The sequence below is a fragment of the Lampetra planeri genome, chromosome 45 (genome assembly GCF_965212315.1).
Source record: "Lampetra planeri chromosome 45, kcLamPlan1.2.h2, whole genome shotgun sequence".
NCBI lineage: Eukaryota > Metazoa > Chordata > Hyperoartia > Petromyzontiformes > Petromyzontidae > Lampetra > Lampetra planeri.
Genome location: NC_136151.1, coordinates 1,464,272 through 1,490,101, shown reverse-complemented (window position 1 = coordinate 1,490,101; position 25,830 = coordinate 1,464,272). Strand labels below are relative to the sequence as shown.

Genomic DNA, 25,830 nt, shown 5'->3' with positions numbered 1-25,830 from the left:
AGGCCCCCCGGGCTACAGGTACCATGAGGCCCCAGTAATATTTTCAAAAGGAAAACGAATGTTCACTTAAAGCTTTCGTGACTGCAGGAATTGATACTCTTTGGGTCTTTTGGTAAAGTCACATAGATATAAAAATAATAATACAAAATCACGTTTCAATAACAACACAAGTAATCGTCCTCAGGTGAAAAAATATAGCAAGAAAGCTGCTGAAGCAGGGTGTTATATAGGCCTGAAATGGGTGCAGCCCAAGGAAAAGAGAAGGAAGATCAAGGGCACCCCAAAGCTGTTGGGCTTGGCCATTGTATTGTGAGAGATTAGCATGTCAATGTAGCTACCGCCTCTATGTTTTCACCTGAGGATGATTGCTTGTGTTGCGATCGAAACTTCGTCATTTTTTATTTATTTTTCTATCTACGTGACTTTAACAAAAGACCCAACGAGTAAGGAAAACAAAGACAAGGAAAAATGTAATTGTATTTTTTTGCAAGGCTAACAACAAATAAAATTCAGCATTCACAAATAAAATAACTTTTCACTTCATCTCTGGAGGCCCTTCAGCTGGCGGAGGCCCCTGGGCTGCAACCCCTAAAGCAGTGGTCCCCAACCTTATTGGCACCAGAAGACATTTTTTTCACGGACCGGCCGGGGGGGGGTTAATCATTGGGTATTTCCCCCCTTTTCAAAGAAGCTCTCCAGCGACGTTTGTTTTTTACTCATTTTGGCTAAGGTTAGCTTGTGGGCTTACCAAAACTGTGACTGAGACAAGTGCGCAGTGCGGGAAAGAGGCGCGGACGGAAGTGGTAATTAAAATAATGGGCGGGCCACGCGCGGACTCACCGCTCACCTCCTGCTGTGCGGCCCGGTTACTAATACATTAAAGCGAGAATCATGAATGTTAAAGTGAGAATCATGAATATGAAAGTGAGAATCATGAATGTTGAAGCGAGAATCATGAATGTTGAAGCGAGAATCATGAATGTTGAAGCGAGAATCATGAATGTTAAAGCGAGAATCATGAATGTTAAAGCGAGAATCATGAATGTTGAAGCGAGAATCATGAATGTTAAAGCGAGAATCATGAATGTTAAAGCGAGAATCATGAATGTTGAAGCGAGAATCATGAATGTTAAAGCGAGAATCATGAATGTTAAAGCGAGAATCATGAATGTTGAAGCGAGAATCATGAATGTTAAAGTGAGAATCATGAATGTTAAAGCGAGAATCATGAATGTTAAAGCGAGAATCATGAATGTTGAAGCGAGAATCATGAATGTTAAAGTGAGAATCATGAATGTTAAAGCGAGAATCATGAATGTTAAAGCGAGAATCATGAATGTTGAAGCGAGAATCATGAATGTTAAAGCGAGAATCATGAATGTTGAAGCGAGAATCATGAATGTTAAAGCGAGAATCATGAATGTTAAATATGAGAATCATGAATGTTAAAGCGAGAATCATGTTAAAATGAGAATCATGAAGGTTAAAGCAAGAATCATGAATGTTAAAGCGAGAATCATGAATGTTAAAGCGAGAATCATGAATGTTAAAGCTAGAATCATGAATACTCTTTGGTTCTTTCGGTAAAGTCACGTAGGTGTTGAGTAGCTGTTGTGGTTGTAGACGGAGGTACTCGGAGACGGAGGTGAGTTAGGGGCTTCCGCCAGGGTTTATTAACAAGTATCACTATAAGGGTTCCCTCTTCACCCCTTCCACTATCCCCGTTCCTCCAGTGACCCCGCTTATGTCACGGGGTCTCCCTTAAATACCCTCTGAGGCGAGACATCACGTGCACTGCCCAGCGCGTGCGACCCCACGTCCCGTGATGTCACCGCACCGGACAGCGCACGCGACGCCACCACTCTCCTCTACTCCTCTACATAGGTATAAAATAAAATAAATCACGTTTTGGGTGCAACACAAGCGTCCATCATCAGGTGGGACGCTTGTGTTGCGCCCGAAACGTCGTGATTTAATTTATTTATACCTACGTGACTTTACCGAAAGAACCAAAGAGTATGGATTCCTGCAGTCACGAAAGCTTCAAATCAAGAGAATCATGAATGTTAAAGAGAGTATCATTGATACATACCCCTAGACAGCGAAATTACACAATCACACACACACACATTATCACTAACACATAATAATCTTGATTTGAAGCTCACAAGGCAACAGACATCGCAGCTGTCGCAATTTTCACCTGAAGACGGGTGCTTGTGTTTCATTCGAAAGGTCGTGATTTATTTTATTTTATTTCTACCTACGTGACTTTACTGAAAGAACCAAAAAGTATAACACATAGTAACTAATCACTCGCACATAATCACGTACGCAAGCATTAAATTGTAACTATTTTACACACTCATTCTTAATTACACTTAATTAGACATTAACATAACTGCACAAAAATTCTCACATTTTTAAATTATTTTATTATTTCATCACATTTCCTTTAAACATTTATATTTCACACAATATATACAACACAGCACTTGCCCCTATAGCTTGCTAGAGGCTACATGGGAGATCTTTGTCTGTGTGTAGGTGCTATGAACAGCACTTGCTCCAACAGTCTGCTAGAGGCTACACGGGGGATCTTTGTCTGTGTATAGGTGCTACTAACAGCACTTGCCCCTACAGCCTGCTGGAGGCTACACGGGGGATCATTGTCTGTGTATAGGTGCTACTGACATAACTTGCCCCTACAGCCTGCTGGAGGCTACACGGAGGATCTTTGTCAGCCAAGATCATCTTCCAAGGTCACCAGGTGAGGTCACCAGATGAGGTCACCATCCGAGGTCACTAGCCGAGGTCACCAGCAAAGGTCACCCAAGGTCACCAGCTCAGGTCAGCCAGCCGAGGTCACCCAAGGTCACCAGCCGAGGTCACCAGCCGAGGTCACCAGCCGAGGTCACCAGCCGAGGTCACCAGCCGAGGTCAGCCGAGGACGTGGGCATCGATGAGTCGGTGGTAGAGGTCAGGGCGGTGGTCGCGCAGGAAGACAGCCAGCTTGCTCAGCAGGTTGGTGCCGCTCACCAACTCTGTGTGGGTGGTGAGTGGGATGAGTGAGTAGGTGGTGCATCAGCCAGTCATCTCGGTCATCTCGGTCAGTCGACCCGTGGCACCTGCTGGGTCTGCCCTGTGACCTCCTGCCAGCGGGCGTTCGACACTTCACGTGGCCTCAAGGTGCACTTGGCCTGGCACAGGCGTCGTGATGACGTCACCGCCACTTAGTGGTGAATGGCGGTTGTTGTTGTTGTGGGTGAGTGGGTGGGTGAGTGAGTGGATGAGTGAATGAGTGTGTTGGTGGATGGATGAGTGAATGGGTGAGTGAGTGGGTGAATAAGTGGGTAAGTGGGAGAGTAAATAAGTGGGTGAGTGGGTGAGTGAGTGGGTGAGTAAGTGGGTGAGTGAGCAGGTGAGTAAGTTAGTGGGTGACGTGAAATATAAGGCTCACAGATGGCACCCCCACTCTACACACAAAACAAAGACAAAGCACCCCCGTGTAGCCTGTAACATACTGTCGGGGCAAGTACTTGTAGCAAGTAGCAGTACCTATGAAGTCTGGCACGGCACACCAGGGGGTGGGGTGGTCAGAACCACCGCCTTTGTCTCCCCAGTGCTAGCGATGTTTACACACCGCACCAGGTACTCATTTGAGGCTGAGTCTACCTAGGGGAGGCCCAGGACCGGTTCAGACAATCGCCAATGGTGGTGTTGGCCATAAGCGGGAATCGAACTCGGGTCGCCGGGTTCATAGCACAGTGCGCTAACCACTACACTACCGCTCCCCACTTACGCATCCACACAGACACACACCCTAAACACACCCTACATTTACACACCCGACACACACACACACACCCTACACACACACCCTACACCTTACACACACACCCTACACACCCACACACCCTACACCCCATATACACACCCTACACACACCCCCTACACCCTACACACACACCCCACACACACACCCTACACACACCCTACAACACACCCTATACCCTACAACACACCCTATACCCTACACACACCCTACACACACACAACCTACACTCCATACACACACCCTACACACACACAAACACCCTACACACCCTACACACACTGCACCCTACACACACCCACCGAGTTGGCTGGCCACGGCCTGTATGGCCAGCACGGCCCGTGGGACCGACCGCTCCTCCCGGCACACCACCTCCAGCTCCCCCACGGCGTAGCCAAAGTCGCTCACGTCCAGGTCTACGCACACGGAGCCCAGACACTCCACTCCCTCCCCCTCCACCTCCTCCACCCCCTCCACCCCTTCCACCACTTCAATGCCGCGGGCGGGTAGGAGGTAGCGCCGCCGCTCCGTGCCAAACTCGGCAAACGGCCTTGGGCGGTGACAAGGGGTGCGGGCGGCGGTGTTGTTAAGTCTACGCGGTGGTGTTGTGTTAAGTCTATGGGTAGTGGTGGTAAGTCTATGGGTAGAGTTGGTTAATCTAGGGGTAGTGTTGTTAAAAGTCTACGGGGTGGTGTTGTCAAGTCTACGGGGTAGTGGTGTTCAGTCTATGGGTAGTATTGAGTCTATGGGTAGTGTTGAGTCTATGGGTGGTGTTGTGTCTATGGGTGGTGTTGAGTCTATGGGTGGTGTTGTGTCTATGGGTATTGTTGAGTCGATGGGTAGTGTTGAGTCGATGGGTAGTGTTGAGTCTATGGGTAGTGTTGAGTCTATGAGTAGTGTTGAGACTATGGGTAGTGCTGAGTCTATGGGTGGTGTTGAGTCTATGGGTGGTGTTGTGTCTATGGGTAGTGTTGAGTCTATTGGTAGTGTTGAGTCTCTGGGTAGTGTTGAGTCTATGGGTAGCAGTGTTGAGTCTATGGGTAGCAGTGTTGAGTCTATGGGTAGCAGTGTTGAGTCTATGCGTAGCAGTGTTGAGTCTATGGGTAGTGTAGAGTCTATGGGTAGTGTTGAGTCTATGCGTAGCAGTGTTGAGTCTATGGGTCGCAGTGTTGAGTCTATGGGTCGCAGTGTTGAGTCTATGGGTCGCAGTGTTGAGTCTATGGGTAGCAGTGTTGAGTCTATGGGTAGCAGTGTTGAGTCTATGGGTGACAGTGTTGAGTCTATGGGGCGGTGCCGAGGTCACCTGAGCTGCGCCCTCTCCACCAGCTCGTCAACGCTGCCCACCGCCGCGACCACACCCAGCACGGCCGCCACCCTCTCCACGATCTCCGCCTCGCACTCCGTCTCCACGTAGCGCTGCACCAGCCGGTCCTCCGCAGTGGAGGAGGTCTGGGCGGAGGAGGAGGATGTCATGGTGGAGGGTGTCACGGTGGAGGTGGAGGATGTCACGGTGGAGGTGGTGGGGGATGTCACGGTGGAGGTGGAGGATGTCACGGTGGAGGTGGTGTAGGAGGTCGCGGTGGAGACTCTGGCCTCCTCCTCCTGGGGGGGGGCGGCCCGCCGGTCCGGCCGTGCGCCGCCGACGCCACCACCCTCGGCATGGCCACTCCGACCGCGGGTACCTCCCTAACCATGGGTACCTCCGTAACCGTGGGTACCTCCTCCACAGCGGGCACCCTCACCGTGGTCACCGCCCCGCCCACGGGGTACTTGAGCTGCCAGACGGAGTCCCTGCGGCGGAGCCAGAGGTCGGCCAGGGCCAGCGCGAGGCTCCCGTCCACGTCGCGGTCCACCACGTCGTGACCCACCACGTCGCTGTCCACCACGTCGTGACCCATCACGTCGTGGTAGACGTCGCGGAAGCGCCGCTCCGCCAGTAGGCGCCCGCCGGCGGCCAGCAGCAGCTCCTCCGTGTGCTCGCCCAGCACGAACTTCCGCTCCACCTCCACCACACGCGACATCGCGGGGGGGGCGCTCTGTGGGGGAGGTGGTGGGGGTGGGGTGGTGGGGAAGGGTGGGGGGGAGGGGAGGTGGGAAGGAGAGGGTGGGGGTACAGTGAGGGGGTGTGGGGTACAGTGCGTGGTACAGTGAGGGTGTGGGGGTACAGTGAGGGGTGGGGGCACAGTGCCGGGGTGGGGTAGTGTGGTACAGTGCGTGAAACAGTGCGTGGTACAGTGCATGGTACCTCCACGTGGTACCGGACAGCAACGCTGTGGTGGGCAGTGCCATGGGGGGAGGGCTAACTTAGATCGGCCATTCCCCTCATTGTGTTTGTAGCCACCGCAGCGGCCAAATGGGGGCTGTGGATGGGTGCGAGGGGCTGGTAACCCCTCCACCTTCATCTAATTACCGCTGAACCACGACGGAAAAATTCCGATGATCCGGTAATTGCTGCTCACTCAGAGGAGGCGTTGGAGGCGCTGTTGCTAAACCTGGAGATTGCCACTAAGAGGTGGGGCCTTACTATCAGCCCCACCAAAACTAAGTACCATCAGACACTCCACCCCCACAACTCCCAATGGGAGTTGGGGTAGTTGTGGAGAGAGTGGAGAGTTTCCCATACCTGGGCAGTGTGCTCATGACCGGCTCCGGTTTGACAGCAGAGGTCGCACCCTGAATCAGTCGAGCGGCATTATCTTTTCATCGGTTGCGTAAAGCTGTGTGGAAGCTACCTGGTCTGTCGCTCCGCACGAAGCTTCAGGTCTTTTTGGCAACAGTCATTCCCTCCCTTCTCTACGCTTGCGAAACGTGGACCCCCCTAATGGAACATCTTCGTCGGTTAGAAACATTTATGCTGGCCTGCCTACAATCCATCCTGGGTTTAAACTGCAGGCTAGATTGTGTGAGCTCACAAATTCTTGAAAGATCTGGAGAAAGTCCCATCGGTGAGCTCCTCCGGCAGGCAAGGCTGCGTTGGCTGGGTCATGTAGCCCGAATGCCCAGCCACCGAGTGCCTAAACAGCTTTTGTTTGGCCGGAAAAAGGGGGCAAAACGGGCGCCGCACGGGCTAGAGAAGAGATGGAGTGATGTGGTACAGGAGGATGTGGAGCTGAGTGGCCTTGCCAATGATTGGAACCATCGGTGTCAAGATCGGCCTCTGTGGAGGAGGCTCGTGAAGGACGCTGCTACTGGGAGGGCAGAGGAGCGACGCTCACAACGAGCGGAGCGTGGGGTGGCTAAAGCACAGCGAGTTGGCACAGTCGGCGGCACAGGTGGTGCATCAGCCAGTCATCTTGGTCATCTCATCTCGGTCATCTCACTCAGTCGACCCGTGGCACCTGGGTCTGCCCCGTGACCTGCAGGCGGGCGTTCGATACTTCACGTGGCCTCAAGGTGCACATAGCCTGGCACTCGCGCCGTGGTGATGTCACCGCCACTTAGTGGCAAATGGCTGTTGTTGTTGTTGGTACAGTGACGAGGGGGCACAGAGTGAGGCAGTGGAGTGTTGAGTGGAGGAATCCGAAAAGCTGAGAAGCTCTTCGTCACGCCAGAGGCGGTGACGAAGATGCTGGCCCACTGTATAAATCGACAAATCATCATCACCATCATCACCACCATCATCACCACCACCATCACCACCGCCATCACTATCATCACCATTATCACCATCATCACCATCACTATCATCACCATTATCACCATCACCATTATCACCATCACCATTATCACCATCACAATCACCACCATCATCACCACCATCATCACCACTACCATCACCACCATCAACATCACCACCACCATCATCAACATGACCACCATCATCAACATCACCACCATCACTATCATCACCATTATCACCATCACCACCATCACCATTATCACCATCACAATCACCACCATCATCACCACCATCATCACCACTACCATCACCACCATCAACATCACCACCACCATCATCAACATCACCACCATCATCAACATCACCACCATCATCACCATCACCACCATCATCAACATCACCACCATCATCACCATCACCACCACTCACGACTCACCACCACAGGCCTCGAAGAACAGGGACTCGAATCGAAATCGTTCAAGGATCGTGAATCCAACTGCGAACGTTCAGATTCGATAGCGGATCGATTCCCAAATCATGGATCCACATTAATCGTAAAGGTTTGATCGTGGATCGATTCCCAGGTCGTGTTCCAACGGGGAATCGTAAAAATGCGATAGTGGATCTATTACCGGATCGTAGATCTAGTGGGAATCATAAACATTCGATAGTGGATTGAGTGCCGGATCGTTGATCATCCGTTAATCGTAAGGATTCGGTAGTGGGTCGTGTCCTTGATCGTGGTTACAAGGGCGAATCGTAAAGATTCGATAGCGAATGGATTTCTGGATCGAAAATCGAGGTCGGAAGATTGTAAAAAAAATCGATGGGAATCAATTCATGAATCGGGGGTAGTGATGCAGTCGTGAGAATCGACAGCAAGCGATTCGTGGAACCAGGGATTCAATACTAAATCATTGGAATCAATCGCAATCGATTCATACCTCTATAGTTAATTGATAGGAATCGATAGGAATTGAGTGGGTGGGCGAGTGAGTGGATGAATGGGTGGGTGAGTGAGTTTGTGGGGAGGTGAGTGGGTAGGTGAGTGGGTGGGTGAGTGAGCGAGTGGGTGGGTGGGTGAGTAAGTGTGTAAGTGAGTGGGTAGGTGATTTAGTGGGTTGGTGAGTGGGTGGGTGAGTGAGTGGGTGAGTAAATCGGTGAGTGACACGGGCTATAGAAGAGATGGAGTGATGTGGTATAGGAGGACGTGGAGCTGAGTGGACTTGCCGATGACTGGTACCAGCGGTGTCAAGATCGGCCTCTGTAGAAGAGGCTCATGAAGGATGCTACTGGGCAGTTGGAGGCAGTCGCCCTCCCAACAACAACGGAGGGCGGAGGAGCGACGCTCACAACAATGAGCGGAGCAGCGGGTGGCTAAAGCACAGCAAGTTGGCACAGTAGGGGGCACAGGTGGTGCATCAGCCACTTGTCCAGGCAGTCGACCCGTGGCACCTGCTGGATCTGCCCCGTGACCTGGTGCACCTAGCCTGGCACAGCAGTCTCTGAGTATGAGTCAGTGAGTCTGTATGGGTCTCTACGTATCTCTAAATATCTCTATCTTTATTTATCTATGTGTCTCTCTGTATCTCTAGGTATCTCCATTTATCTGTATGAGTGTCTATGTATATCTACGTATCTCTATATCTGTAGTGGGTTGAATAACGATAAGGGAACTTCTCTGAGGCAACACAGTTTTATTTAACACTTAACACAGAGGGGTAACGGCCCCTCATACCCAATACACTGGAGTTTTACTCTCCAATCTAATACGCCTCTCACTGGTTAATATACACGTCCTCCGTGAGTGAAGCTTGAATCTTCACTGGTATAAGCTGGAGCCGACCCTTGCCAGGGGTACGGCTCTGCCCTTGAGGCTCTTCAGTCTTCAATCTTCAGGAGGCTTCTTGTCTTCAGCTGGACGACGACTGTCCGGCACCATTCAGAGGTCCGGCTTTTATACAGGTCCGTGGCTTGCTCCGCCCTGGCCACGCCTTTCTTCCAGAACCTTCCACCGGGTCCCGGGAGGGTGACATCATCCCCCAGCCCCCTCCCGGGGTCTCGGGTCTTTGTTCTTAGATCCGTTATCCCAGGATTTGCCGTTCGCCCCTCGGGCCATAGTCCTTGAACATTGCGCTTAGCCACTCTTCCGCCCCCTATTGACATGTGAGGGATGCTACCAACTGACAGCATGGGGAGTGCACAATAATACCTCTCCATCACCCCCCCCCCCCCTGCGTAGCACACAGCCGTCCCGGCTGTCAATAACCTAAAAAAAAGTTCAATTGTGAATCAAACTGAACGCGTGTGCCTAGTAACTAACAAAACACAACAACGACATATATACCCCAACCCCCTGTACAAATTTACACTAAAGACATATACAATGGAATCGCGCACGGCCACACGCACAACCCGTGGCCAAGCACCCATCACTCGTGGAAAAAAAACGTGACCGACCGACGGCAGAGAACGGCAATGGTCACCGGTGGCGCGAGAGCAGGTGGGTTGTGTGGTGCGTGTGTGGAGAGCGCGAACAGAGTTATGAAAAACACAGAGTCTTCGTGCGCATGTGAGCAGCTGGTCCGTCGTAGGGAATGGCTTCGCAGGTGGCGCAGATGCGACGGGCCCTTCAGGGGGCACGTCCGGCAGGCCATGCGGCCGACCGTTGGCAGGAGCGGCCGGCGTGGACTGGCCCTGGCCCGTCACTCACGCATTGTCTGGAGGAGCAACAACACGACGTCGCTGAGAGCTAGGCATCACGAACGCATCACCCGGCTCGTTGGACACGTCACAAGCTCGGCTCCAGCGGTGTGTAGGTGACGCAGGAGTGCGCGGCACGACGAAGGACTTCAGGCGTTAGGGGTGGACGAACCAACATCGTCTGCCCCATCTGACCGTGACGCATTTCAAGTTTCATTTATTAGGTATAGCCCTGTAAGCCATGTGGCTCTTGAGTTGGGTGCAACCACAACAAACAAAATATGAACAGAGAACATCTTAAAGTGATGACACGCAACAGAAACATCCTGGATAAACCAGCAAATCTTCCAGAAAAAAACACCGTATTACAACGCTGTGTGCAAAAATCCCAGTGTGATGCAAGTCAAACAATAACAACCATAAGACAATGTATATTAAAGTTATCAGGCCAACTCCGCACTTGGCTTAACCATATGTTTTCGAATTCACCAAAATAAAGCTATAAAATACAATGTAACAACAGTAATCATAGGAACTTTCATTCAAATTTAACAATAAAAGATATACATAACATGTACGACCAAATTTGCAGCCATATCTGGCAGCATGACACTCCGAGTGTATGATGTGTTAGTGGGTCAGTGGTAGTGTGAGTGAGTGTATGATGTGTGAGTGAGTCAGCCTCGTCCACACGATCGTGGCCTCCTCCACGCCATTGCGGCCTCCCGCCATCGCGGCCTCCCCATCATTGTGGCCTCCTCCACGCAATCGCAGCCTCCTCCCCGCCATCGCGGCCTCCTCCACGCCATCGCGGCCTCCTCCGCCCTATCGCGGTCTCCTCCACGCCATCGCGGTCTCCTCCACCCCATCGCGCGCACGCAGCCTGTATAGTGGACAACTTGTACGATTTTAAATTTCGATTTAAAGCTTTCGTGACTGCAGGGATTCATCTTCTTGGTTCTTTCGGTAAAGTCACGTAGAAGGGAAGTAATAAAATAAAAAAAATATTATTTTATTTTATTATGTTTTATTTTTATTATTTTATTACTTCCCTTCTACGTGACTTTACCGAAAGAACCAAGAAGATGAACTTGTACGATGTCGACGGGGCCCTTCCAGGGCTTGAGCAATTCAGGCGATGTAGACAAAGACACCTAAGGGCAATATAGCAGGCCTTGTCCCCCGTGGCCCACGCGTGTCTGGGTGACTTGGGGTAGCGCAGTCACTCAATAGCACTCTGGCGAGAGCCCGAATTCATAATGGAGGCCTCACGTGCCTCAGCCAATCTTCTGATGTTAAAACGCAAGTGGTCCGCGATCTTGGATTTCGGTGTGGGCAAATCAACGTGCAGCTGAACATCCACAGGTGGGTCTGCATCCCTGCCATACATCAGAAAGAAGGGTGAAAAGCCGGTCACAGCGTGAGGAGCCATTCTATATGCGGCTAGGACCCCGGGGATCTGGAGATTCCAGTGGAGCTGGGAATCGCTAACCTGGTGGTACAACATTGACTTTTTTTGTACCCAAAACCTTGCACACATCGCGTAACAGGCTACTCGAAAAAAAAATCCCTTGATCGGTTAGCAGCCGTTCAGGAGCACCTTTTTTCATGACGTAGCCTTGGAACAAAAGCCTCAGTGAAATACTCCACCCCAACCAGCAGGTACTTGTTACCCTTAGGAGTGGTAGGCAAGGGCCCCAAAATGTCCAGAGCCACCAACTCGTTGATGCGAGACACCTTGGATGGATTGTAACGGTGGGAAATATGGCTTTGCCGGCGGCTTCCGCCAAGCTCACTGGGCGCAGCCCTTCAGGAGGTTAGACATCCCGCAGCATGCCCGTCGAGAAGAAATGAAGTTGGAGCAACCCGAGGGTCTTGTGTACCCCCAGATGCAACAGGCGCTCGTGCGCCGCCCAAACGGCTCTACCACGCAAGGCAGAGGGCACCACAATCTTGTGTAAGCATGAGTCACTGTCCCACTGGATAAGGAGAACCTCGCGCAGGACGAGAGACGCAAACCGACCCTTAACATTAGCCGAATTTTCGACGTGACGCCATAAGGCAAGTAGGGACACGTCCTCTATCTGGTGGTGACCCCATTCGGCAACGTTCAGGCCCAACAAGTCATTCCGACCTGCTGGATCGACGGCATCCTCCGAGGGACCCTGGTCAGAGGGGAGCGCATCTGCCACAGCTGTGAGGGGCGGAACCGGGCCAACCCCTGGCAAACCACCAGAACCAAGAAAGCAAGCGCACCTGTCGCCATATGGGAGACGCGACAGTGCATCGGTGTTGGTATGTCGGGTGCCCTTGTGGTAGGTGATTGTGCAATCATAGTCCTGGAGGACCTCGAGCCACCTCGAAAGTTGATCTGATGGCTGGTCGACACGCAAGGCATATTGCAACGGAGAGTGGTCCGATCTAACGGTGAAGTGCCTGCCCTACAAGTATGGCCGATATTGTTGAATGAAAAAGACGATGGCCAATAATTCGCGTCGAGACACGCAGTAGTGTTGTTCCGCTGGGGACAACCCCCTGCTGCCATATGCAATCACCCATACGATACCACTGATTACCTGGGAGAGCACCCCGCCGATACAGGTATTGCTGGTGTCCGTATCAAGTACGAACGGATTCGAAAAGTCGGGGTAACTCAAGGGCAGTGCTTTCACCAGGGCATTGCGCAGCGCATCGAACGCGGGCTATTCAACCTCCCCCCAGTGAAATTTTACACCTTTTGCCATCAGGGCATGGAGGGGCTTAGTGATGGATGCGAAGTCAGCCACGAAACGATGATAGTAGGAGGCAAAACCAATTAAGCTGCGGACTTTCTCCACCGAGGTTGGAGTCGGCCACGAGCTAACGCTCTTGGTTTTGTCAGGGTCAGTGGAAATGCCCGAACAGATGATGATATGCCCCAGATACCGCACAGGCTCACGTAAAAGGTGACACTTTTGAGGCTTGAATTTCAAGTTTGCGGCGCGCATTTTCAAGAATATTGCCCGCAACCGTTCGAAGGTGTTCGTCGAACGTGCAACTGAAGACAACGACATCGTCTAAGTAAATCAAGCACGAGTCCCACTGGAGCCCAGCGAGGACAAGCTCCATGAGCTGCTGGAATGTCGCTGGGGCCGAGTGGAGCCCCATGGACAACCTAATAAACTAAGAATGTCCTTGAGGCATTCAAAAGGCAGTTTTTGGTTTTGACACGTCGTGGAGGAGAAGTTGCCAGAACCCCGAAAACAGGTCCAGTGTGGAGAAATAACGAGCCCCTGCCAATGCGTCCAACGACTCATCCATACGTGGGAGCGGGTAAGCATCGGCCATATATATTTTGTTTAAATGGCGAAAGTCAACACAGAATCTTAAGGTGCTGTCGTGCTTTTTCACGAGAACAATGGGAGCTCCCCAGGGGCTGGTCGAAGGAGAGATTATATCCACGGCTAGCATGTCGTCGACAGACAATTTAATATGCTCGTTTTCGGCCGGGCTAAGCCAAAACGGGTTCTCGTGGATGGGAGCAGCATGACCGGTATCAATATGGTGACGCAACAATTTAGTGCATTCAATATAAAATTTACTTTTACTGAAAACGTCATCAAATTCTCGCAAGAGTGTGCGCAACCTTGCCTGCTGTGATCCGGACAATTTGCCAGCCCCCGCGCATAGCGAGTCCAACCACCCGTCATCCAGGTCCAAGCGCGGTTGTGACTGAGGACCGGTACTGACATGGCCGACGACCGGGTTTCCCAGGGGCGCCCACGTCGCATGAGCGAGCACAGTCCCCTGGGGAACAACGGTCAGACGCAACCCGGCATACAGGACCTGGATGAACGGGTCCCTGTCACTCGCTACGAGAGTCTGTGCGGCTACGAGTTTGAGGCCCCTAATCGCGGTATTAGACAGCCCCAACAAAACACCATTTGCTGACGCCCCCGGGTCAAGCGGTTTCCGTAAACAAAGGGGCACTAGTATCTGCGCGCCCCAGGGGAATTCGCACCTTGCGGGCAGCCAGTGCTTCCACCATGGTGCAGGCCATGCGCAACTGCGTGGGGGAAGGCAGGAATGCCATACGCCGGCCGGAGGGGAGCTCAATAGATCCCTGGTCAATGAGGATGCAGATAGACATTCTGGCAAGAAAATCTGTCCCTAGTAGACAAGGCACGGTGAGGGACGAAGAGACCAAAATCGAAAATTGTGCACGAATTTGTCCAATTATTCCGAATGAGCCCCCATTAGCAGCGAAGCATGGGGCAGAAACCGGTTGCAGGGGGTGACACCGAACGGGCAGAACGTTGTATATCAAGTCGGACATAATGGTAGCCGACGCACCCGTATCGACAAGTATGCGGAATTCAACGCCCTCGATCGAACCCATAACAACAGAGGACCCCGCGGCTGCGGCGACAACCCTATGGGCCAGCTCAGACCACTGACCAGGTCGGAGCTCCCCGTTAGAAGTACGACAATCCCGTTCCCCGGTGCCCGTTACCTGGCGAATACGCGGCGCGGTGCAGTGAGGTGTGCGAGGTGAGTGCGAGGGCCGAGCAAGTGCGGTGCCGTGACTTGCCTGGGTATGACGTGAAGCCGTGAGCACCCGAGGATCCGATGGCCGGGGTCCGGAGGTGCGGCATCGAGGCGCTCGGCAGTCGGCTGACATGTGCCCCCGCAGACCGCAGTTGAAGCAGGTGATGTCCAGCCGCGAAGAAGTCCGTCCCCGCTGGTGGTCGTTCTGGCGCCGTGTACATTCTGAAGCCCTCCATCCCGAAGGGCGAGTCGTCTCAAAGACTTGGTCGGTTGGAGGGTCATCAGGCGTGCAGCAAGGCACCTCGTCGACGCGCAGGCGGCGATGCTCGACTCCCGGTGGAGCAGCAGATGTGCGTGGATGCTCTTGGCAGCGCGCAGTGAGCACGTCATCGTCAACTTCACTGGGTGAAGTTCACGCGTGGTGGTGGTGTTTGTTGTGGTGGTTGTGGTTGTGGTGATGGTTGATGTGGTAGTGATTGTGATGGTTGTTGTGGTGGTGGTTGTTGTAGTGGTGGTTGTTGTGGTGGTGGTTGTTGTGGTGTTTGTGGTTGTTGTGGTGGTTGTGGTGATTGTTGTGGTGGTTGTGGTGGTGATTGTGGTGATTGTTGTTGTGGTGTTTGTTGTGGTGGTGGTTGTTGTGGTGGTTGTTGTGGTGGTGGTGGTGGTTGTGGTGATAGTGATTGTTGTTGTGGTGGTGGTTGTTGTTGTTGTTGTTGCTCTACCGCCTTCTCCTGGTGAGCACCAGGGCCACGTGGCGCCTCGTCGACTCGCCCTCGTGGGGAGTTCCCAGCAGCGTCAGTGGTGATCCACCAACCCCCCCCCCCCCACCAGTGCTGGGTCACAGCGAAGCTGCAGGTTGCCCCTCAGTGCCTCTGTTTGTTTTTGTTGTCGCCAACGCGGGACTCCCTCAGTGGTGGGAATCCAGAATGTCAGAATCTGTGTTTGTAGTGAAGGTGGAATCCGATGAGCTGTGAAGCTCTTTGTGTTCACAGATGTTGCAGTGGTGAGGGGCGGGCGTGGAGGGAGCGCCTGGGGCGGTGAGGGGAGAGGGTGGGCAGCGTGCGTGGTGACGTCACCGCGTTGGAGAATCATGCGTGGTGACGTCACCGCGTTGTGAGAGCTAGCGTGGTGACATCACGTCCATGATGCAGCAGCAGGTAACTTGAACAGCTCGGACATTGTTGGCGCCTTTTGTGTTTGTAGCCATCTCTTTATTTGTTTATTAATTTGTAGATTTAACTTGCTTGGCAGTGGCTGTGTAGATGATTTGGTCATCGTGTTTCATTAATGAACAGCGTTGCGGGATGCAGTGAGCACGAATGACGCTGTAGACAACTACGTTGTTGGTGTTCTGTACTTTTATTGTAGAATCGACGATGCAAGCGTCAGAATACCACTGTCGTACGTGTACATTTATACTTTTTAAAATCAATATTATTGTTGTTGTATTTCTCCCACAACCCATGACACCACCAGTGTATAAACACATCCCAGTTCACCATTGCTAATTATACACCCCTACACTACAGTCACGCTTCTCTGGCAGGGTGAATACATCTACGTTAGCCTCACACACACACAGAGTGGCACTTATTTTATCACCCCCCCCCCCCCCCCATGAAGGTAGTGAGGATTGTTCATACTCAGCCCTCCCCCCGGCCGTTGTGATGGAGAGGCACACAGCCCCTAGCCACCGACAGCCACCAGCCAGTCACGGGCGTGGCACTGCGCGTGACGGTGACGAGGGTGGTGAGTGCCGTGCGTCGTGGCGTCTGCCCTCTGCGCTGTTCATGTTCACCACTCTCAGGACGCACCACACAGATCCACAATCCTCACTGAGTCACCAACTTTCGACCCCATCAGCAGCCCAGGATATAGGGGATGAGTGAAGGTTTGGCGAAAAGAGTGCAGCAGTGTCATCGAGTCAGCGCTGTAAAACGACAGCAGCCCCGCGTCCCAGTCCAGATGAACCCCGACTCTCCGCGGAGGCTCCGGCACCGACAGTGAGGTCTCTACCCCGCCATGCCGCACTGATAAGCTTTTACCAGCTTTCTGTAGACACCAGGAGACGTCACTCCCTCCCAGGCCACAATCAGCACCACGCCCACTCCGTGGGATCGTCCCGTACGTGACTCCAATCCAACACAGCCCCGCGCTCCCCACGTCCACCACCCAGTAATGCTGACCCGATGAGAAGCTCTCAAAGCACAGGGCTTGTGACCAGCAATCAAAGCGGTGTGGGTGATGGGGGCGACCCTGGGGGACACCGCCCACCGTCACCGTCCTGAGATCCGAGGAAATCTGGAGGCGGTTGTAGGCTGAGTTTGTGTCCAGAGTTGGTGAGCGTCCATCTGTGGTGAGGACAGCGATGACACCCACACAGCGGTCATGGCGATGCGTGCGCAGTAGCGGCACGAGCAGTTCACGTAGCATGTACACAAAAACACGCTGGTGTTGTGTTGTAGTCATACTGCAGAATGTGATACATTTGTAGTGACATCGCGAGATGTCACTGTGTAATTCCGGCCCTAGAGAGGCACGGCATGCGGTGTATTGACATTGCGGATACCAGTAGGGTATGGGTGTAGTACCGGCCCTAGAGGGGCTCGGTCAGTGCTGATTGATAGCGCTGGATGGCATCACGCTTGGCGTGCAGTGCAAGCCCTACAGGACAGGGTGTGGGAGTGCCGGCCGTAGGAAAGGGGTTACGAAAGGCCATGGCACTCTGGTTGACCTGAGAGGACACGTGACCGGTTAAGTCTACAAAGGGCCCCCAAGTAAGGGCTAGGGGTGGTCATGTGGTCGGAGGCCAGATCCTGCTCGAGGATTCTGGAAGGTGGTCGTGGCCGAGGGTGGAGCCAGCCACGCCGCAGAGATTATAAGCCGGGTCCACAGAGGGACCGGCGTTGTTGTTCATCCTGAAGAAACCTTCGCCTACGTTCTACAGAGTCTCCAACACGTGGACTTGGACCCAAGCTGTGGTCCGGTCCGTAGTAGCAGTTACGTTGTAATTAGTGCAGTTAGCCTGGTGGTCACCACCTGGCTAACTACACCAGTTACGTTGTAATTAGTGTAGTTAGCCTGGTGGTCACCACCTGGCTAACTACACCAGTTGCATTGTAATCAGTGTAGTTAGCTTGGTGGTCACCAACATAGGTTGTTATTCTGTTCACGGGCAGTTACCCTGTGTGTTGGTGTTAAATAAATGTGTTGCCTCCAAAGAGTACGTCTGCGACTCAGTTGAATCCACTACACATTGATATGTAACACAATGATCATCACATGTATGACACATGCATACAGGACTAGTATTTGTGTACACATAAGAGTATTCATTGAAATGTATGTACATCTGCTGGTTATCTTTATTATTTGTGTACACATACTGGCATTTGTTAATATTTGTGTACCAGAGGTGTGGACTCGAGTCATGTGACTTGGACTCGAGTCAGACTCGAGTCATGAATTTGATGACTTGCGACTCGACTTGGACTTGCATAACAATGACTTTGTCCCACCTATGAGATGTGGACTCGAGTCATGTGACTTGGACTCGAGTCAGACTCGAGTCATGAATTTGATGACTTGCGACTCGACTTGGACTTGCATAACAATGACTTTGTCCCACCTCTGTTGTGTACACATACGAATAGTATCGTGCATTTGTGTACACATACTAATACTCATTAGTACACTTACTAGTATACAAATACTATTATTCTATAGGACACATACTAGTAAACTAATACTATAGTACACATACTCGTATGCTAATACTAGTATGTGTACTATAGAATAATAGTACTACACTAATATGACCATGGGTGTGTGTGCAGTGGTAATTAATAGTGGTGATGATGCCAGCACCACAATGTTAATGCCACTCTCACAGCGTCTCTCTACAAACACGACGCCTGTACAATAGCCACCACAGCCTCGAACACTCACATCCACGCACAGGCATTTGATGGCGGGGATCGTGGACGTAGTGTAGAGGTACAGTACAACAATGGTTCATGTTGCACTGCCCTCTGCTGCCCACTCTGTCACAACAGTTGAAAGTGTTAATTTATCTTCTTGGTTCTTTCGGTAAAGTCACGTAGAAGGGAAGTAATAAAATAATAAAAATAAAACATTAAAATGAAATAATTCTCACGACGTTTCGGCTACAACGCAAGCAGCCGTCTTCAGGTGAAGAATGAGACACTACCAAGCTAGGAGCTTATATATAAACTGGGTTGGAGGTGGAAGAGCGCCTTAACAAAAATAATGTGGATATGAAGAGGAATTTAGCATATTCATGGATAAATGCGTAGGAGGTGGGCGGGGGGGGGTTTCAAAGTCATATTATGCCCATGCATTATGCAGGATCAGCAGCACCAAGGGGGGGTGCAGGGTGTAGCATTAACAAAGGAAAGGAATGTTAATGATATGTAGCTGCAGTTACTAAACAACCACGTAGAAAACTAAAGTATAAACTACATAAAAAACTAAAGTATAAACTGCATAGCACCATCAGTATACTTACCGTTCAGCTTAACCGAAATGGGGAATATTTTTCAGATCCCCAAAAAATAGTTGACAATTTTAACATTCATTTTTCTGAAGCTGGTACCCTATTTGATAATCTATTGGGAGTCACCCCTGCTCATGCAAATTCCTACTCCCCTATCCAAACATTAAGCGAATTTAGTTTTCAGCCAATCCACGAAAGTAATGTTCTGAAACAACTGTCCTTCCTCAAAGGGTCCTCCTCTACCGGAGCAGATAGTATTCCCGTCTTTGCTCTACTAAGTGTTGGTCACCTAATACACAAACCTATAGCCCATATTTTCAACCTGTCCATCAAAGAAGCATCAGTTCCTCTAGAATGGAAACATTCCTATGTTCGTCCACTTCACAAAGGGGGCCCTAAAGATGATCCAAATAACTACCGACCTATCTCAATTTTGTCCCCGTTGATGAAAATTTTTGAAAAATTATTGAACTACCAAATTATCAGTTTCCTGTCCGCCAACAATCTATTACATCTAAAACAATCTGGGTTCCGAAAAAAATACAGCACCACATCTGCTGCATTAGACTCTATGAATCACATTTACAGTAGCCTTGATAATAAGCAGTACTGCGCCTGTCTTTTTCTTGACTTGTCCAAAGCTTTTGATACAGTAGACCACAACATCCTGCTTAGTAAAATAAGTTGCCTCGGTTTTTCCGAAAACACAGTAAAATGGTTAAAAAATTACCTCTTTTCTCGCACCCAAACTGTATTCACAGATGGTTGGAGGTCAAACAGTGTTAAGATAACAAAAGGGGTTCCACAGGGTTCCATTCTCGGCCCCCTCTTGTTCTCTCTTTATGTAAATGACTTGGGCACTGAACTGGATTATTCCAGGGTAAATCTTTTTGCAGATGACACGGTACTAATTACTGCTGGCCGCTCTCCGGATGACGTGATTGCTAAGCTCCAGAGTGATTTCAACAAACTACAACATCAGCTAGTTGCTCTTAAACTAGTCCTAAATCCTGCCAAAACCAAGGTGCTATGCTTCTCACCAGGACTAAAGCGGGAAGTTATTTTCCCCAAATTACATTCCTTAAATAATGATCAAATAGAGCAAGTTAAGATCTATAAGTATCTTGGGATCATCCTGGATTCAAAACTGAATTTTGAAGATCACATTGATTATATTGGGAAAAAGACAAAAATTAAAATTGGTTTTCTATATCGACACAAGCACTGCTTCCCCCCTATGTTCCGTTTGGAATTGATTAAAGCTACCATACTGCCTCTACTTGATTACTGTGACATTGTTTATAAATCAGCCCCAAGTACTGTACTGAAGAAGCTTGACTCAATGTATCACTCGGCCTTAAGATTTGCATTGAACTGCCCATATAGGACTCACCACTGTGACCTCTACATTGGGTCAAACTTAACATCTCTGAATGTTCGACGGCTTGTGCACCAGATCTTATTTATTCATGATGTACTTGCAAAAGAATCTGCAGATTACCTGCTGGATCTCATCTCTGTTTCAAAGAACAAATTTGGCCTAAGATCTACACTCATTTACCAGCTTAATATTCCCTATTGCCGTACATATACTGGAGGAAGGGCCTTTGCTATTGATGCCCCCAGGGTCTGGAATGCTGTTGCCAATAAATTGAAACTTGAGTCACTACCTATGAGATCTTCACTCAAAACTGCTCTAGAGGAGTTGTACACCCCTAGCTGCCAGTGCTATTCAGTGACCTAAAATAAAATGTTTCGCTCCGGATGATCGCTACAAAGTATGACCTGTGTTTTGATTTAGTGTGCTGATCTTAAAGGTGGAGTGACTCATGCAGCCAGCTATGGCTGCAGGGTTTTGGTAGTACATGTTGTTTATGCCATTTATTGTGAAAATTCTGTCACAGTTCCTATGATTGCTTTTTCATTGCTTTCATGGCTTTATTTTGGTGATTTCGAAAAGTGTATTGGTTTAGCCATGTTTGTTTGTTGTAGTACAGAGTTAGACTGATGGCCTTAATCTAAGCTGTCTTGTGGTTGTTGTTGTTGTTGTTGTTTGACTTGCATCCTACTGGGATTTTTGCACACAGCGTTGGTGTGCGGTGTTTTTTCTGCAATATTTTGCTGCCTTTTCTTGGATTTTCTGTTTGCACTTAGTCACATATTCACTTTAAGATGTTTTTTGTTCATGTTTTTGTTTTTTGTTTGTTGCGGTTGCACCCGATTCAAGAGCTGAATGGCTCACAGGGCTATACCTAATAAATGAACTTGAACTTGAACTACTATACTCTACAATAAGCTGAGTTACTAACAGCAAGTAATACATTACAATTCTACGTCGTAAAAATTATATAATATGCTTCCATCTAAACTTTATTCTCTTACATCACACGAGCATATACCGTACTATATACTGCCATAGATAAACCCAACATTAAATTATATACTGTATTACTATAAACCATACATTTCAACATAACACTATGTATTATTCTACCCACCCTAATGTGTATCGAAATGGTTTATTACGTCCTTCCAATGATTGCTAAGCCAGAATCCATCTTCTCGGTTAAAATTGTCTCTGTGTTTGTATATGTGGATCGCCTCATGAACGAATCTCTCATGATAGCCAGATGGCTTGCAGAGAACCTCTGTCTTGGAGAAGTCAATGTCATGTGAGCCCACTGAGTCGTAACAGTGATCTGCCACGGCTGAGGTGTTTGTCCTACCGTGTTTCAGGTCAGCTTTATGTTCACGGATGCGGTCCGAGACATGTCGTTTGGTTTCCCCAATGTAACTGCTACCACAGAGGCAACTTAGTTTGTAGACATTGCTGGGGTCACAAAAAAGATCTCCAAAATCCTGATTAAACACAAGAACCAGGTCCGATTCAACACAGTACATAAAATCCGTGATCTGGTACCGTCTGTAAAAGATGTGGTTCCAGACATACAGTACCCTGGTGTCAGACACACACACAGGAAAACACACACAGTCTCACACACAACCCAACACACACAAACACACACACACAGTCGGACACAAACACGGTCAATCATACGCCATTAATCTCTTGTCATGAGACTACCATCCCGTGGCCTGCAAGGTCGATGGCACTCACGCATGAACGCCAGCAGCTTGACCACAGTTCCCTCCAGGGCTCTGATCACGGTGGTGCTGTCGTGGCTGGGACCTGAGCGTGAAGCTCCCCTCTGATTGCCCCTGATGTGAAACCAGGATAACCACAGGGCGCCAGAAGAGTGACATAGTTATTGCCTCACACACAGTCAGTACACAGCCAGTATCTCATACAGCATGATCATAACACACATCATCATCACCACAAACAATCAGCACACACATTATACACAGCATCATCATCATACAGTCAGTACACACAGAACAGTTTTTCGCACAGCACTATGCCCCGTACCTCCAGTTATTGTGGTTGGCTACGTTCGGTGCATGAGAAGTTCAACATAAGTACATACATCACGTACATACATCACATACATCACGTCGTAAGCCATGCGGGGGCAGGCGTTCTCACCTGAGCGTCTCCTTCATGTGAACCTGCAGGAGACAGAGACAGGAGCTGTGAGCCGCTTCGTCTGCAGTCACATGACCGTATCGTGTCACAGGGTGGAGAACGTGATGATTGGTAGGCAAGCCCCGCTTTGGCTGCACCGAGTCATGAATGGCAGTCGCGTTAACAAATAAAGCCACGGGCAATTTTGTCTTCAAGGAGTCTCAACAAGAGGGCTTAGCCCCTTAAACCATTGCCACTGTGACACGAGATTACGAGCAACCGCCATCCATGAACACAACCGTGCCCAATCATCGGTACGCTCTCCATGCATCCATTACTATGCTTGAACATCTTTGAAGTTAATGATGTATCGATGACAAATAAAAGTAATTTAAAATTGGTAAAACAAATATTATTGTACTATTTTGTGATAAAAAATACAATATAGAACACATCGCAACACATTGTACAAAGTTGTGTGCTGCATGTTTTCAAGCTAGGAATTGGCATGGATCAAAGGCTTAAGTTTGAATTGAGAGCGTCTCCCATATATTCATGCATACTTATCAAGTATTCATTAGCGCCCTTCTCCCCCACCAGGTCTGTTAGCCTTTTCACAGTACTACTTCTATGAAATAATCAATCTATGGAATACATATTCCATAGATAATTTTCAAGCTTGTTATTTAATGCGTGCAGGAGATGTGTTTACGGAGCCTTGTGTTGTGTTTAATTCAGACTAGGAGCATGCATCACGCGTGTGAGTATTGCCAAGTAACACCACGCATGGGACAAACGAAGCAACAAATAACCTCATCACCACCCGTCCCCACAGAGGCGCTCCGCACCTGCAGGAAGGCGAGCGAGTCCCTCTCGTGCTGCAGAGCGCGCAGGCGAGCGGCCGCTGCCTGGAGCTCGCCGATCTCCCGCTCGTGACGAGCGATGTCCTCCTCGATCCGGGACAGCAGCTCACGCCCCTTCACCTCAACGCGACGTAGAGCCTCCCTCTCGTCCTCGTCGACTACCGCTCTCATGCGAGAGAAATGGTCTGAGATGCGAACCTTGGTCTCGGTAATGATATCCTGTAAGGATGTATGATTTGAGTTTTTTCATGAATTAATTTGCAAAGCTTTTCATGCATCCTCTTGTACAGGAGGACTAATGCAATCCATAGGGGTCACATCATTGCAAAGCATCTAAAAACAATCTGCAACAAGCTCATGGCTATGGCACATTTTAAATATGATGATTTATAACAATTTCTAATTATGATTCATACACAGCCACATATATATCCAAACATTAGCCATTTTAATATAATATAATGCATTACATGAATCTGTAACTATTTAGCTAAACTTGTATTTACAGGTTGTATAAATAGCTAACAAACTATTCGGGTGAAAAAAACATGCTCAATATGTATTCCGAATTCAAAACCAGCAGAGGCATGTAAGAACTTGAAATATTCAGGAATCAAAAATGCAATCTACTGTAAAGTTGTCACACTAATTGTGTAGCCCACTGAAGGTGAGTCGAATAAGAGAAAGTCATCCTCACAAGGAGCATCACAGATCCAGACCCGGACACGGTACCTGCGCCTCCTTGCGAGCGGCCTCCATCCGCTTCACGGACTCCTCCGCCTCCTTCCTCTTCTCCTCCACCACTCGCGTCTCCTCCCCTACGCGCGTCTGTAGTGAGAGGCGAGACGTCACCTGGGGGAGACTCCAGCCCCCCTGAGGCATCCCTCACACCGCCCTTCCCTCCACACCGACCACTCCACAGCGAAGGCCCTCATCTCCACGCTGCCTTTGTATGGTGACTGAGATGGGGGGAATGGGGAGTGGGCAAGCTGATGCCTCGTTGTAGCAGCAGCCGGCTGGAGCCGTGCTGGCTTGGTGTCTGTACCAACTCGGAACCAAAGGCCCATGTGCCCACAGCTGTCTAGTTTAGAAGATAAATCTAGAATAATTGTCTATCAAGTGGATGTGATATCAGTCTAAAATATCTATCCATTTAATTCCGTTACACAGAAGTTATGTTTCGTGATAGTTGAGCATTCAATACATGCTGAGGCTGTTTCTTAAAACACCAACAAGGAAGATTGGCTACACAGGCAGAGACACAGAGTCATACCAGAGAGCATGGACACGCAATTATGTGTTTTTCATGACATGTTGTGCAGCCCAGTGACAGAATTTGTCACATTGTCTTGCGGTGTCTCACTTTGAGGGCCTCACCTTTCGTCTCTCGTGCTCGTCCTTCAGCGTCAGGACCTGGTGTCCTTTGTGTTCAACTGCGATGGTGCAATATGAGCAGATCAGGCTGCTGTCTACTGTGCAGTAGAAATTCAGCTCCTCACTGTGGTGAGGGCATTTTCGCTCATCCAAGCTCGCAGTGGGATCCACCACAGCGTGGTCTCTCAACCTGGGATTCTCCACGTGAGTCCTGAAGTGTGAAAAACAGTAGGACATCTCGCATCTCAGGCAGGTCTTCACTGCAGGAGTCTGGCCGTCACCGCAGATGTCACAAACAACGGCCGTGGCCATCCCATCACTAATTCTGAACTGCTCCGCCAGGTTGGCTAGGGCCTCGTTCTTCCTCAGCTGGGGTTGGACAAGGAAGGTCGCTCGGCACTGTGGACAGGTGAAACTGCTCGCCGTCTCCCAGGCGGCATCCAAGCACCGGAGGCAGAACGAGTGTCCACAGCTCAGCGTGGAGGGGCAGACGAACGTGTCCAGGCAGATGGAGCAGCGCAGCTCACTATCCACACTCTCACTGGGAGTCGTGCTAGCCATGATTCATGGGCTTCGCTGAGATCGCTCGCTGTGTGACTCAGAGAGACGCTTAACCAGGACCTCTCTCTTATAGTGACGGTGAAGAAGGAAGTAAAATACTCAAAATATTTTCATTGTCGTCACTCACATCACCAGACACTGCCCGGAATGTGAACCCATGCCTTTGGTGCACAAACAGCAGCTTCAAGGTTAACATGGTTACAATACACAGCTTGACATGAACAAAATGTATCAGAGGAATCTAATATTTTAACCAATATATACATTTAAAGAAATGAGTGTTGTAATATAAATCGGCGAGGCTCA

General features: G+C 49.9%; 2 protein-coding genes across 3 annotated transcripts; both read right to left on the bottom strand.

The window, feature by feature from the left end:
• Positions 1-2,418: 2,418 nt before the first annotated feature.
• On the bottom strand, positions 2,419-7,931 carry THTPA (thiamine triphosphatase). The gene is made up of 5 exons (XM_078614646.1): positions 7,891-7,931; positions 5,578-5,871; positions 5,139-5,284; positions 4,138-4,385; positions 2,419-3,044 (listed from the first exon to the last, which is right to left on the bottom strand). Exons 2-5 carry the CDS (start codon positions 5,854-5,856, stop codon positions 2,941-2,943), a joined length of 777 nt encoding a protein of 258 aa, XP_078470772.1. The 5' UTR covers positions 5,857-5,871; positions 7,891-7,931; the 3' UTR covers positions 2,419-2,940.
• Positions 7,932-16,024: 8,093 nt separating this feature from the next.
• LOC144732981 (E3 ubiquitin/ISG15 ligase TRIM25-like) lies at positions 16,025-25,587 on the bottom strand. Of its 2 annotated transcripts, none has more exons than XM_078614653.1 (6): positions 24,967-25,587; positions 24,322-24,417; positions 23,575-23,808; positions 22,748-22,770; positions 22,319-22,419; positions 16,025-17,035 (listed from the first exon to the last, which is right to left on the bottom strand). In XM_078614653.1, exons 1-6 carry the CDS (start codon positions 25,522-25,524, stop codon positions 16,488-16,490), a joined length of 1,560 nt encoding a protein of 519 aa, XP_078470779.1. In that variant the 5' UTR covers positions 25,525-25,587; the 3' UTR covers positions 16,025-16,487. The 2 variants fall into 2 exon arrangements, with proteins under 2 accessions (XP_078470779.1, XP_078470778.1); XM_078614652.1 differs by lacking the exon at positions 22,748-22,770 and adding an exon at positions 21,927-21,994.
• Positions 25,588-25,830: the final 243 nt, after the last annotated feature.